The sequence below is a fragment of the Lipophrys pholis genome (assembly GCF_963383615.2).
Source record: "Lipophrys pholis genome assembly, chromosome: 20".
Lineage (NCBI taxonomy): Eukaryota > Metazoa > Chordata > Actinopteri > Blenniiformes > Blenniidae > Lipophrys > Lipophrys pholis.
The window spans coordinates 25,285,986-25,301,053 of NC_137648.1; the positions used below are offsets into that span (position 1 = coordinate 25,285,986).

Below are 15,068 nucleotides of genomic sequence, written 5' to 3' on the forward strand. Positions count from 1 at the left end.
TCTGACTGGCTGGTGGAGAAACACGGGTTAACCTCAGGACGTGTTTCCAAAAGACAATGGTGTCCAACAATTGTTAGAATAACCATGACCTGGACAGATTAGAATATTCACTTTTCAATTCTCTTTTTTCCTCTCAGATCTACCAGAACATACAGATTGCCCAGGACGGACAGAAGAAGGACTATGAGAGCCGCAGAAGGAGGACAGTCAAGTCATTCCACTTTCAAGTTGGTGAGGACGTCCTGAAGGGCAACAAAAGAAAGGAAGGCCGAAAAGGAGAGCGACTGGAGGGCGACTGGAGGGCGACTGGAGAGCGACTGGAGGGCGACTGGAGAGTGACTGGAGAGCGACTGGAGGGCTACTGGAGAGCGACTGGAGGGCGACTGGAGAGTGACTGGAGAGCGACTGGAGAGCGACTGGAGGGCGACTGGAGAGTGACTGGAGAGTGACTGGAGAGTGACTGGAGAGTGACTGGAGGGCTACTGGAGAGCGACTGGAGGGCGACTGGAGGGCGACTGGAGAGCGACTGGAGGGCGACTGGAGAGTGACTGGAGAGCGACTGGAGGGCTACTGGAGAGCGACTGGAGGGCGACTGGAGAGTGACTGGAGAGTGACTGGAGAGCAACTGGAGGGAGACTGTAGGGAGACTGGAGGGAGAGAGAGATAGAGAGAAAGACAGAGGAAGAGAGAGAGAGAGTGTCCAGGTCCAGGTCCAGGTCCAGGTCCAGGTCCAGGTCCAGGTCCAGGTCCAGGTCCAGGTCCTGCAGACTTGTTTAATCCAGGAGTCGTCATGAGAAAGTATTCAGGAGCATAACTTTGTTAGAAAGCTTGTTTCTGCTGGGAGGAAAGATGTGGTTTTATAAAATACTGTGAAGTCATACATCAGAGACTTCATGAGAGAGAGGAACCACTGCTAAACCTTTTCTCAAAGAAGAACTGCTGGATGTGGGCCAACAATCAGTCTTCAGCTTTCCAGAACCTTAAGATTGGACCCACAAGCCCAGTTAAGTTGTATCATCAAGGCTCTTTCTTGCCTGGACAGTGTTTTCATGTGTTATAGGATGAGTCCACGTCTTAGACTTACAAAGGTGGGAAGAAAGATTCCCAAAGCACTTTAATGACAAGCTAATGCATGAAAGAAAGTGATCACACACCACAACTGAGTCTTCTGGGGTCACAAGCAGGAGAGGTCTTCCCTCTGTGATTCATCATGTCCTCTGGCAGCAGAGACACTGTCAGGCTGCACCACAGAAAACGTACCTGATTACTTGAGAACAGATTATGTCACAGGCCTGGGAGCACAGAGGAGGATCCCCGGAACATATGATGAGTGAAGAACTACTGAGAAAAGTCTCATGTCAAACAAAGCTGGTTCCCCCCTCAGGAACATGGAGTCATCCACCAGATGTGGTGAACAGCCTGAAAGGATGGTGGCTCCACCTTAACCAGTAGCTCAACACACTTTTCCTAAACTGAGACCGAGCACTGTCCAGACAGCACTGTCCAGACAGCACTGTGCAGACAGCACTGTCCAGACAGCACTGTCCAGACAGCACTGTGCAGACAGCACTGTGCAGACAGCACTGTCCAGACAGCACTGCGCAGACAGGACAGTCCAGACAGCACTGCGCAGACAGCACTGTGCAGAAAGCACTGTGCAGACAGCACTGTCCAGACAGCACTGTGTAGACAGCACTGTCCAGACAGCACTGTGTAGACAGCACTGTCCAGAAAGCACTGTGCAGACAGCACTGTCCAGACAGCACTGTGTAGACAGCACTGTCCAGACAGCACTGCGCAGACAGCACTGTGCAGAAAGCACTGTGCAGAAAGCACTGTGCAGACAGCACTGTCCAGACAGCACTGCGCAGACAGCACTGCCCAGACAGCACTGTGCAGACAGGACAGTCCAGACAGCACTGCGCAGACAGCACTGTGCAGAAAGCACTGTGCAGACAGCACTGTCCAGACAGCACTGTGTAGACAGCACTGCGCAGACAGCACTGTCCAGACAGCACTGCGCAGACAGCACTGCCCAGACAGCACTGCGCAGACAGCACTGTCCAGACAGCACTGTGCAGACAGCACTGCGCAGACAGCACTCTCCAGACAGCACTGCGCAGACAGCACTGTCCAGACAGCACTGCGCAGACAGCACTGCCCAGACAGCACTGTCCAGACAGCACTGTGCAGACAGCACTGCGCAGACAGCACTGTCCAGACAGCACTGCGCAGACAGCACTGCCCAGACAGCACTGTCCAGACAGCACTGCGCAGACAGCACTGCGCAGACAGCACTGTCCAGACAGCACTTTGCAGACAGCACTGTCCAGACAGCACTGCGCAGACAGCACTGTCCAGACAGCACTGTCCAGACAGCACTGCCCAGACAGCACTGTCCAGACAGCACTGCACAGACAGCACTGCGCAGACAGCACTGTGCTGGGTTCCCACTGAAGTTTCAAGAGTCTGTTTTTCGAGTCACTTCAGTCACTCAGGCTTCTCTCATGTTTGATCAGTTCTGTGGTTGGTGACGTAGTTGTTTGTCGGACCAATTGTAAAAGCTTGGTGGGGTGTTCCCTCATAAAATCTTCCCACAGTTGATTTTTGTCTCTTTCAAAAGATTAAAGCACCTTGCAATGTGAACAAGGCCCAGCAAAAAGTAAGAATCTTTTTTAAAGTAATTATGTATGAACATACAAATCGATGCACCTCCAAATCTAAAGGCAGGACAGACACCCTGGTGAGTTTGTCTATTGTTTTTGTGAAAGTTCAATAAATAAACCATAGACGTTACATGGAAAGTACTGACTCACATCTGATCCAGCAGAACACTTGGTTCTCAGAATGCTACCCCCTGGAGGTTCCTAGGTTTTCTACAGAACACTTGGTTCTCAGGTAGGCCTTTTCCACCAAGCAGTTTCTAGGGCCTGTTCAGGGCTGGGACCTGACTTAGCACTAGTTCTTTGTGTTTCCATTACCAAAGCCCCGGCCTAACAGGGTATAAAAGTGCTAAAACAGCCCCAAATCATTATTGTGCCAGAGGAAGCCCCGACCCGGCCGCAGCTGTGAGGTGGAGTTAATGTTGTCCAGTTGCCAGGCATGTTGGAGGCACCAAGACACATTTCAGACTAAATGTGGACACTTAATTAAAGCGGTTAAGAAGTTAAAAAGGACTATAGAAAACTGGATGCTACCCAAGCAACTGGGGAACTGAACACGGCCAGAGTCCTGCTGGACTCTGCTGGAGGAGTCTGCTGTACAGAACATCATCATCCGGGTAAGTTTGATTGTTCAAACACTCACTGTTAGTCTGCTGTAAACTGACCAACTCTCCCTACTAAAGTCCAACATCAACATTCTGAACTGTGCTAGCCAGTTAGCCATGCTAAGCTAACTGATAAGAAATGGCTCTGGTGCTTTAGGGCTGGAGTCGATGCCTTCGGTCTGGTTCTGATGCTTTAGGGCTGGAGTTGATGCCTTCGATCTGGCTCTGATGCTTTAGGGCTGGAGTCGATGCTTTAGGTCTGGCTCTGATGCTTTAGGGCTGGAGTTGATGCCTTCGGTCTGGCTCTGATGCTTTAGGGCTGGAGTCGCTGCTTTAGGTCTGGCTCTGATGCTTTAGGGCTGCAGTCGCTGCTTTAGGTCTGGCTCTGATGCTTTAGGGCTGGAGTCGATGCCTTCGGTCAGGCTCCAGTGCTTTAGGGCTGGAGTCGCTGCTTTAGGTCTGGCTCTGATGCTTTAGGGCTGGAGTCGCTGCTTTAGGTCTGGCTCTGATGCTTTAGGGCTGGAGTCGATGCCTTCGGTCAGGCTCCAGTGCTTTAGGGCTGGAGTCAGTGCTTTAGGTCTGGCTCTGATGCTTTAGGGCTGGAGTCGCTGCCTTCGGTCTGGCTCTGGTGCTTTAGGGCTGGAGTCGCTGCTTTAGGTCTGGCTCTGATGCTTTAGGGCTGGAGTCGCTGCTTTCGGTCTGGCTCTGATGTTTTAGGGCTGGAGTCGCTGCTTTAGGTCTGGCTCTGGTGCTTTAGGGCTGGAGTCGCTGCTTTAGGTCTGGCTCTGATGTTTTAGTGCTGGAGTCGCTGCCTTCGGTCTGGCTCTGATGCTTTAGGGCTGGAGTCGATGCCTTCGGTCTGGCTCCGGTGCTTTAGGGCTGGAGTCGATGCCTTCGGTCTGGCTCCGGTGCTTTAGGGCTGGAGTCGATGCCTTCGGTCTGGCTCCGGTGCTTTAGTGGAAGACTACTCCTTCTCCCAGTAATTCCTCCACGAGGTTTCCACGGCATAGAGCTTTTCCTCAGCTTTAAAGTGAGTTCTTATTGGAGACCTCTCCAAGATGGCGGCGCTGTGGGCATGTCGCGTCAACAGGTGCAGATAGGCCGTGCGGCACGCAGGTTTCATATCTATGGCTGCCCCCTGAAGCTTTTCTAGCAGGAGGATGGAGGCAGAGATTTCGGCTTCCAGGCTCCTCCCATGTTAGTGGAGGAGCATCACCAGAATATCTGTAACAATTGTGCATTTTGTTATAAAAGCACCAAATGTAGCATAGATGTACTTCAATATATATTTAACATATTCAGAACTCATGTCACGCAAGTGCATCTAAGGTTCAATGAAAAGATGCAGGTGCAAAAAGGCTGCACTTGTCTGCACAGCGTTGTGTGTACGTGTGAAGGAGAGTGCTCACCAACCTAAGGGGCGGAGCACACGAGAACGCTGGCTCACGTGAACCAGACGTTTCCGGCCGATCTTCCATACCAGGAGTTTTAGAAGCACCAAAATGTTTTTTTGACACGGGTCCTAGAGTGGGGAAATTCTAAAACCCTGGCGAGTGCCGTTCACTCCCTGAGATGTGGACGGCAAAGACGATCATCTGTGGAAAAAACATGACATAATCCCCTCTTCCCCCACGGCGGTCTGTGATGTCATCAAATAACCACAACAATCACGGACTACAAGCTGTGGTGGAGCTGTAGAAGCTACTGATGTGAGCAGCAGGAGGAGCAGGGCCATAGACCTATAGAACTAGAATTTTACATAAATATTTATGAGCAGGAGTCTACTTCAAAATTTTTTATACACTCCATCTTTTCTTCTGCATTTTTGGAGTGTTTGGTGAGTCACAGCGCCCCTAAAGGCCTGGTATGTGTACTACATGCCCTGAAGCCTGGTGTTGAGCCGAGTTCATAGTGACTCCTGGACTTTTTTGGAGAACCCGGGGAGAAACAAGATGGTTTTGCCAAGTGTGGCACTTGTCAGCACAAGAGGACTTTGTGTGTGTGTGTGTGTGTGTGTGTGTGTGTGTGCGTGCGTGCGTGCGTGCGTGCGTGCGTGCGTGCGTGCGTGCGTGCGTGCGTGCGTGTGACACTATCAATATAAAAACTGGATTGAAAAGTTGTTCTCTTGTTAAATATCCATTTGATCTTCTGGAAGTTTATTCCACATTTATTGTAAAAGGCATACAAAACAAAACACTGCAGTCGTTGGTCCATTCAGCGTTGTGGAACCTTCCTGTGGTTCTGCAGTCAGTAGATGTCACAGTTGGCCGAGGAGCGCTGCGTACACAGGAAGTCACTGGTCACTTCTTTATAACCTCTGGATTCAGTCAGACCACTTCCTGTGACAAGGCAACACATCAGCTCTACAAGCTGCCGGGGACGTCCACACATTGAGCATAGCAGCTGTGAAAGAACGGGCACCAACAACTTCTTTCTTTTTTTTTTCTGACTTGATTTTCCTAAAAATGTGAATCTATTCATGAGCTGGATTAATCTGTCAGCAATAAAATAAAATGTAAAGAAAAGCTGTGCAGAGGTGATGTTGACAAGACGTCCTTACCTTCCACCAGGTTGTAGAGGTTGCAGTAGTTCCTTCCCTGGTCTCTGATGGCATACCAGTTTTCAGAGATGGACATGGCCTACAGACAAAAGAACAACCCTCTGGGTTACAGACACAATAAGAAGCCTGAGGCAGATTGAATCATGAAGGGAGAAAGTATTCAGGTAAAGGCTGACACCAGAAACCAAGGTGTTCTATCGCAGTGACTCCCAACCTGGGGCCCGCCCCCCACAGACCATGTTCATGGGACTGAGTTCACACAGACTGAGAGATTCTTTTTTCTCTTCCGGTCTCACTGAAGGCGGTGGCTTCTCTGTCCTCCCTCGTCTTCCCTGCTCGCTGCTCCTGTCTTGTACTGTCTCATGTCAGAATCTAACAAGAACCTCTCTTTCCATCTCTATCCTAACTGGAACCATGGAACTGATCAGCTGGTCTCAATCCACCACATTATACAACAAGACGATCAGACGAGGGACAGCCCACATGTCCTGATGGGACGTTTGCTGCCGGATACACGTTGGACTCCTGGGACAGCTGGAGGATGGTGTGTCTGTCCATTCTTTCCATGGAGGAGGTGGAAGACCTCTCCATAATGGGTTCATGATAACAGGTCTGCTGCTGATTGGAGCTGCTGGGTTCCTGATCTATCACCAAGTGGAGAAGACGCTGGCAGCTGCATTGGGACGGCTGCCAATCGTCCCTGAGGGACTGCAGGGCTTTGGACGCTCACACTCATGTGATAAACCAACTCAGAGCTCTGCTGGAACGCTTAAATGGCCACAGATTAGGAGCAGCATGGAGACCAGAGACTGGAGGACGAGAGAAAGACGAAGACGTCCTGACCCAAAACAAATCTGATGTCCATTCAGAGTCCCTCAGACGTCCAGACGCTGAAGGCTGGACTGTCTTTCTATTTCTCCTGGAGGTGGACGTTAGAACGGAGGCTCTGTCCTACCCCATGTCTCCTCACACCCGTCCCCCTGGGAGCTTGTCCCTGTTCAGGACTATCAAGGCCGTCTCATGACATCAGACTGGACTGACACTGCAGAGAGAAGCAACAGTTCTGCTTCACCACCTCTGTTGGCCCCTCCCCTCCTCCACCCAGAGGAAGCTGGGGCTAGGCTAGCTGTGCGCCCTTGAAAGTGGCAGCGTGCTTGACCCCCTCCCTCCGGTGGCGAGCTGCAGACCCCCCCCCCCCCCCCATACCCACATGTGCTTGTACCGAAGATATGTTGTAATCTGTGTTGATGCTTTAAATGTACTGAGGTATTTTTTCTAATTACACTCTGTACTCCCTAAGAGCTCCCTCTGCCTTTTCTTCTCCTCTTCTCACCCTTGTTGTCCCCCTGTCTCAAGCTTTATATACAATTTCATTGTACCGGTACTTGTACTTGTACAATGACAACAAATGATTCTGATTCTGACTCTTCTGACCACATTTCTTCAGCTAAATGACAGAATTCACTGTGAGCTCCAGAAACAGAAGGACCTACCGAGACGTGACAGCGAGTGAAGAAGTGATAGGACACCAGTCTGAAGCTCAGGTCCTCCATGGAGCTGCTGGAGGCTGCGCTGTGTTTGGCTGCGATGAAGTGGACTGAGGCTGACCGAAGCTGGAGAAGGACACCACCGCATACTGGTTCAGATTGGTTCAGTCCATAGATCACCACAGTAGGACCAGTACCACAGGTTATTGGAACAGGAATTACACTGCTGCTATAAAACATCCAGAAGACTCTAGTACAGTGATTACGTTCTATTGATCATGATATTAGATTCTAGTACAGTGATTACGTTCTATTGATCATGATATTAGATTCTAGTACAGTGATTGAGTTCTATTGATCATGATATTAGATTCTAGTACAGTGATTACGTTCTATTGATCATGATATTAGATTCTAGTACAGTGATTGAGTTCTATTGATCATGATATTAGATTCTAGTACAGTGATTACGTTCTATTGATCATGATATTAGATTCTAGTACAGTGATTAAGTTCTAATGATCATGATATTAGATTCTAGTACAGTGATTACGTTCTATTGATCATGATATTAGATTCTAGTACAGTGATTGAGTTCTATTGATCATGATATTAGATTCTAGTACAGTGATTACGTTCTATTGATCATGATATTAGATTCTAGTACAGTGATTGAGTTCTATTGATCATGATATTAGATTCTAGTACATTCATTAAATTCTATTGATCATATTAGATTCTAGTACAGTGATTAAGTTATATTGATCATGATATTAGATTCTAGTACAGTGATTAAGTTCTAATGATCATGATATTAGATTCTAGTACAGTGATTACGTTCTATTGATCATGATATTAGATTCTAGTACAGTGATTGAGTTCTATTGATCATGATATTAGATTCTAGTACATTCATTAAATTCTATTGATCATATTAGATTCTAGTACAGTGATTAAGTTATATTGATCATGATATTAGATTCTAGTACAGTGATTAAGTTCTATTGATCATGATATTAGATTATATGACAGTGATTAAGTTCTATTGATCATGATATTAGATTATATGACAGTGATTGAGTTCTATTGATAATGATATCAGGAGTTGTTAACCTGTAAACCAATGTTAGCTCTGCCACACACACACCCAGTCTGCATGCTAAGCTTTGCTTTACTAACTAGTTAACTACCAACCTCCACATTTCACATCAAAGACACCATCACACAGTAACTGAACACCGTCTGACCCTCCAGACGTTTTACAAGACAAATCACCTTCACATAAACTCATTCTAGAAATGTTCCTTTAACAGAGACACTCAGGAAGTCGACGCTAAAGACTAGCTTCTATGTTCTATTGTTCTCCATCACCTGGTGGAGACTGAGGACAGTCTTCCTGCTCTCTGGTAACCTCCATTCTGAATGGAGCCGATTGTTCTCCATCACCTGGTGGAGACTGAGGACAGTCTTCCTGCTCTCTGGTAACCTCCATTCTGAATGGAGCCGATTGTTCTCCATCACCTGGTGGAGACCGAGGACAGTCTTCCTGCTCTCTGGTAACCTCCATTCTGAATGGAGCTGATTGTTCTCCATCACCTGGTGGAGACTGAGGACAGTCTTCCTGCTCTCTGGTAACCTCCATTCTGAATGGAGCTGATTGTTCTCCATCACCTGGTGGAGACCGAGGACAGCCTTCCTGCTCTCTGGTAACCTCCATTCTGAATGGAGCCGATTGTTCTCCATCACGTGGTGGAGACAGAGGACAGTCTTCCTGCTCTCTGGTAACCTCCATTCTGAATGGAGCCGATTGTTCTCCATCACGTGGTGGAGACCGAGGACAGTCTTCCTGCTCTCTGGTAACCTCCATTCTGAATGGAGCTGTTTGTTCTCCAACACGTGGTGGAGACCGAGGACAGTCTTCCTGCTCTCTGGTAACCTCCATTCTGAATGGAGCTGATTGTTCTCCAACACGTGGTGGAGACCGAGGACAGTCTTCCTGCTCTCTGGTAACCTCCATTCTGAATGGAGCTGATTGTTCTCCATCACCTGGTGGAGACCGAGGACAGCCTTCCTGCTCTCTGGTAACCTCCATTCTGAATGGAGCTGATTGTTCTCCATCACCTGGTGGAGACCGAGGACAGTCTTCCTGCTCTCTGGTAACCTCCATTCTGAATGGAGCCGATTGTTCTCCATCACCTGGTGGAGACCGAGGACAGTCTTCCTGCTCTCTGGTAACCTCCATTCTGAATGGAGCCGATTGTTCTCCATCACCTGGTGGAGACCGAGGACAGTCTTCCTGCTCTCTGGTAACCTCCATTCTGAATGGAGCCGATTGTTCTCCATCACCTGGTGGAGACCGAGGACAGTCTTCCTGCTCTCTGGTAACCTCCATTCTGAATGGAGCCGATTGTTCTCCATCACCTGGTGGAGACCGAGGACAGTCTTCCTGCTCTCTGGTAACCTCCATTCTGAATGGAGCCGATTGTTCTCCAACACCTGGTGGAGACCGAGGACAGTCTTCCTGCTCTCTGGTAACCTCCATTCTGAATGTAGTTTCTTGTGATCCTCCATCTTGTCTTGTAGTTCCATCACACATCACACACACACTCCCTCCACCTCTCTCTCTAGTTGTTGTGTAAATCACTATTCTTTAGCGTTAAGTGAATAATTGCCGCTCTCTGTGGCTGTGAGCATCGATGAGCGGACAACTCGTCCACAAAACTGCAACCCTGGACAACTCGTCCACGACAATTTTTTTTCAGCATTATTGATTAGAAGACTTGTATTTCAAAGTGTATTTGACACATTTAGAAGGGTTATTAAGTGTAAAACATTAATATTAAGCATATTTTACACACACATAAACATTGGCAGCTGCCCAGAGCCAAACTCAACACCACCACCTCAGATTCAGTCTTCAGAAATACGGTTTTCAGAAATGTATTTCTGAAGACAAATAAGCTGTAAAGTTAAAACGGCGCTTCATAGATGACGACTTTGAGTGATGCATTCAGGTGCTCGTTAACTTCCGACACGTTAACGAGCTGCGGGGCTCATACAGTAGTTACGTAACGTTATGGACCCTTACGTTGTGGATCGTAACGTTATGGAACGTTACGTTGTGGATCGTTACATAACGTTATGGAACGTTATGTTACGTTACGTTATGGATCGTTACGTAGCGTTATGGATCATTACGTTATGGAACGTTATGTTACGTTACGTTATGGATCGTTACATAGCGTTATGGAACGTTATGTTACGTTACGTTATGGAAAGTTTCGTAAAGTTGTGGAACATTACGTTATGGATCGTTACGTTATGGATCGTTACGTAACGTTATGGAACGTTACGTTATGGAATGTTATGTTATGTTCCGTTATGGATCGTTACGTAATGATATGGAACGTTACGTTATGGATAGTTATGTTATGGATCGTTACGTTATGGAACGTTATGTTACGTTACATAATGGATCGTTACGGAACGTTACGTTATGGATCGTTACGTTATGGAACGTTATATTACGTTATGGAACGTTATATTACGTTATGGAAAGTTATATTACGTTATGGATCGTTAGGTTACGAATCGTTACGTTATGGAACGTTACGTTATGGAATGTTATGTTACGTTACGTTATGGATCGTTACGTTATGGATCGTTACGTTATGGAACGTTATGTTACGTTACGTTATGGATCGTTACGTTATGGATCGTTACGTTACGGATCGTTACGTTACGGATCGTTACGTTACGTTACGGATCGTTACGTTACGTTACGTTATGGATCGTTACGTTATGGATCGTTACGTTATGGATCGTTATGTAACGTCATGTTACGTTATGTTATGGATCGTTACGTAACGTTATGGATCGTTACATAACGTTATGGATCGTTACGTTATGTTACGTTACGTTATGTTACGTTACGTTATGGATCGTTACGTTATGGATCGTTACGTAACGTTATGGAACGTTAAGGAAGTGAGTCCGGAGTGTAGTATGGAGGTAATCATGTATCACCCGTGGCCTGAACATTCCAATAATCAGGTCCAGTCCAGGTGTTTTGGCCGTTTCAGTGTCGCTCAGTTTGAAACTTACCAGGAGAACCTGTCTGTTGTCCTCGTCAGCAGGTTGTCCTCATTAAGGTGAGTTAACAGGTAAATATGTCGATGGACAGTGACGTGTCCAGTACAGGGTGGAGCTCTTAGCGGGTCCACTTTTCAGAGGTTCTACTGTACTTGGCCCAGCTGGTTTATCCATAGTGGAGCACCCCAGTACCACCAACCTGCATCACATCCATCAAAGTTTCTATTTACAGGAATTGCATCACGTGTAGGTGCCATCTAGTGGTTGGAGTACATTAGCAGTCAATATACGGGACACAGTGCATCCCGTATGGGACAAACTTATTTAGGCCAAAATCCGAGATGCCCCACTGATACGGGACAGTAGGCAACCCTATGTGTGAGCCTGAAATTCTTTAGCATGTAGCATCACTGGTGTGTGAGCCTGCAACTCTTTAGCATGTAGCATGTAGCATCACTGATGTGTGAGCCTGCAAGTCTTTAGCATGTAGCATGTAGCATTGCTGGATTGTGAGCCTGAAACCATTTAGCACATAGCATGTAGCATCGTTGGTGTGTGAGCCTGAAACTCTTTAGCACGTAGCATGTAGCATCGTTGGTGTCTGAGCCTGAAACTCTTTAGCACATAGCATGTAGCATTGCTGTTGTGTGCGCCCTAAACTCCTCAGCATGTAGCATATAGCATATAGCATGTAGCATTGCTGGTGTGTGAGCCTGAAACGTCTTAGCATTTAGCATGTAGCATCACTGGTGTGTGAACCACAAAGCTCTTTGGCATGTAGCTGATAGCATGTAGCATGGCTTGGATAAGCAGATAAACTCGTGAGCAAAATCAAGCTAACTCTGCTGGTCCAAATGTTTGTGGTGGTTAAGTTGCCGGTAATGAAGTTGCCGGTAATGAAGTTGCTGGTGGACAAACTGTCTTTTCTCCTCTTGGTATTTTGTCAGAACATAATTTACAGTCTCTCTTACTTTCGTCGTTCTCATTAACATTAAAGAATGTCAAACCGTGACGTTGCTCGTCCTCTCGTCTGCCTGCTGCTGACGTTGCTGACGATGACGTCACATGATACTCATGGGGTTATATCGAGGATCTTATGAGTACTTCTTGCAGCATCAGACCCGATACCTGGTATGAGTATCAGTATCGGTGCATCCCCAGTATTAACACCATCAACATATATTTAGGATCAATCAAGATATTTGAACACTTTCAAATTTAAAGGGAATCCGAAGCTGTCAGTCACGATTTAAACTGAACCAATGAGTTTGGTGTCATGATGCAGTTTGATCCGTCCAGCAGCAACTTGATCTGCATCAGAATCAACCAGCAGGTGGGAATTAACATGTCAGCAGAGCCGTGTTGATTGGCTGCTCCAGAGTCACCCTTTAAGCAGGAGACACAATGAATGAATGAATGAAGGAAGGAAGGAAGGAAGGAAGGAAGGAAGGAAGGAAGGAAGGAAGGAAGGAAGGAAGGAAGGAAGGAAGGAAGGAAGGAAGGAAGGAAGGAAGGAAGGAAGGAAGGAAGGAAGGAAGGAACGAAGTGTTGAATGTGAAAATGAAGTTAGCGATGATGCCTGCAGGTGAAATGTCTGGTCCTTCTTCCAAAACTTTAACAACAATAAATAACAAAAAGCTACAGTGCTACAGTGCTACAGTGCTACAGCGCTACAGTGCTACAGCGCTAAAGCGCTACAGTGCTGCAGTGCTGCAGTGCTGCAGCGCTACAGTGCTACAGCGCTAAAGCGCTACAGTGCTGCAGTGCTGCAGTGCTAAAGCGCTACAGCGCTACAGTGCTACAGTGCTACTGTGCTACAGGGCTACAGTGCTAAAGCGCTACAGTGCTACAGCATTACAGTGCTACAGCGCTACTGTGCTACAGCGCTACTGTGCTACAGTGCTAAAGCGCTACAGTGCTACAGTGCTACAGTGCTAAAGCGCTACAGTGCTAAAGCGCTACAGGGCTACAGTGCTACAGTGCTACAGTGCTACAGTGCTACAGCGCTACAGCGCTACTGGGCTACAGTGCTAAAGCGCTACAGTGCTACAGCGCTACAGTGCTACAGCACTACTGTGCTACAGCACTACAGTGCTACAGGGCTACAGCGCTACTGTGCTACAGCGCTACAGTGCTGCAGTGCTGCAGTGCTAAAGCGCTACAGCGCTACAGTGCTACTGTGCTACAGGGCTACAGTGCTAAAGCGCTACAGTGCTACAGCATTACAGTGCTACAGCGCTACTGTGCTACAGCGCTACTGTGCTACAGTGCTAAAGCGCTACAGTGCTACAGTGCTACAGTGCTACAGTGCTAAAGCGCTACAGTGCTAAAGCGCTACAGGGCTACAGTGCTACAGTGCTACAGTGCTACAGTGCTACAGCGCTACAGCGCTACTGGGCTACAGTGCTAAAGCGCTACAGTGCTACAGCGCTACAGTGCTACAGCACTACTGTGCTACAGCACTACAGTGCTACAGGGCTACAGCGCTACTGTGCTACAGCGCTACAGTGCTAAAGCGCTACAGTGCTAAAGCGCTACAGTGCTACGGCGCTACAGTGCTACAGCTCTACAGTGCTACAGCGCTAAAGCACTACAGTGCTAGACCGCTACAGTGCTACAGCGCTACTGTGCTACAGTGCTAAAGCGCTACAGTGCTACAGCACTACTGCGCGAAAGCGCTACAGCACTACAGTGCTACAGCGCTACAGCGCTACTGTGCTACAGCACTACAGCACTACAGTGCTACAGCGCTACAGTGCTACTGCACTACAGTGCTACAGCCCTACTGCGCTACAGCGCTACAGTGCTACAGCATTACAGTGCTACAGCACTACAGCGCTACAGTGCTACAGCATTACAGTGCTACTGCACTACAGTGCTACAGCCCTACTGCGCTACAGCGCTACAGTGCTACAGCATTACAGTGCTACAGCACTACAGTGCTACAGCATTGCAGTGCTACAGCACTACAGTGCTACAGTTCTACAACATTACAGTGCTACAGCACTACAGTGCTACAGTGCTACAGTACTACAGTGCTACAGCATTACAGCACTACAGCACTACAGTGCTACAGCACTACAGTGCTACAGTACTACTGCATTTTACATTCGAGACTGATATTTTGTTATTAGCTATTTCCAGATTCTCTGGTGGTGCCCCAATTTATTATTAATAGATAAATAACGACTTTTTTTTTAAAACTAATCATTTTTCATTCATTTTTTGATACTTTATTAACTTTAAGTTATTGATCAATTACTTTAGGAGTTGTTAATGAGTAAAAAACTGTTTACTTTCATGAATAACAAAAAATTTTCATACAATTACTTCCAGTGATTTATTACTTTTAGTAATCTATTACTATCAGGTCTCTGTGTCTGTCTCTGTGTGTCTCACCTCGTGTTTCCACTTAACCAATGTTCCACTTGTGTCCACCCCCTCCTTGTGTATTTGACCCCTCTCCCTCTGTTGTTCTTGTCGGATCGTCTCATCAACATGTCTTCTCTTCTCGTCATCAAGCCTCTTGTCGTGTCGCTCATCTCGTCTCGTCGCCTCGTGTTCCCTGCGTTTTCCTCGTGTTCCCTGGACTTTGTTTTCAATAACCCTGGTTTTCACGGAACTGGCTGAGCCTGCGTTTGGGTCCACCCTGAACAACCCT

General features: G+C 47.3%; 1 protein-coding gene across 1 annotated transcript in view; it reads right to left on the reverse strand.

The window, feature by feature from the left end:
• Positions 1-5,398: 5,398 nt before the first annotated feature.
• The window catches only part of LOC308125560 (uncharacterized protein), a gene marked incomplete at its 5' end in the record, with an annotated part of 10,101 nt that continues 431 nt past the window's right edge, over positions 5,399-15,068 (reverse strand). The window contains 3 exons of the mRNA XM_080489419.1: positions 5,399-5,607; positions 5,829-5,907; positions 7,322-7,441. Of these exons, the coding sequence (XP_080345545.1) occupies positions 5,516-5,607; positions 5,829-5,907; positions 7,322-7,441 (291 nt within the window). The 3' untranslated portion in view covers positions 5,399-5,515. The remainder of the gene's footprint in view (positions 5,608-5,828; positions 5,908-7,321; positions 7,442-15,068) is intronic.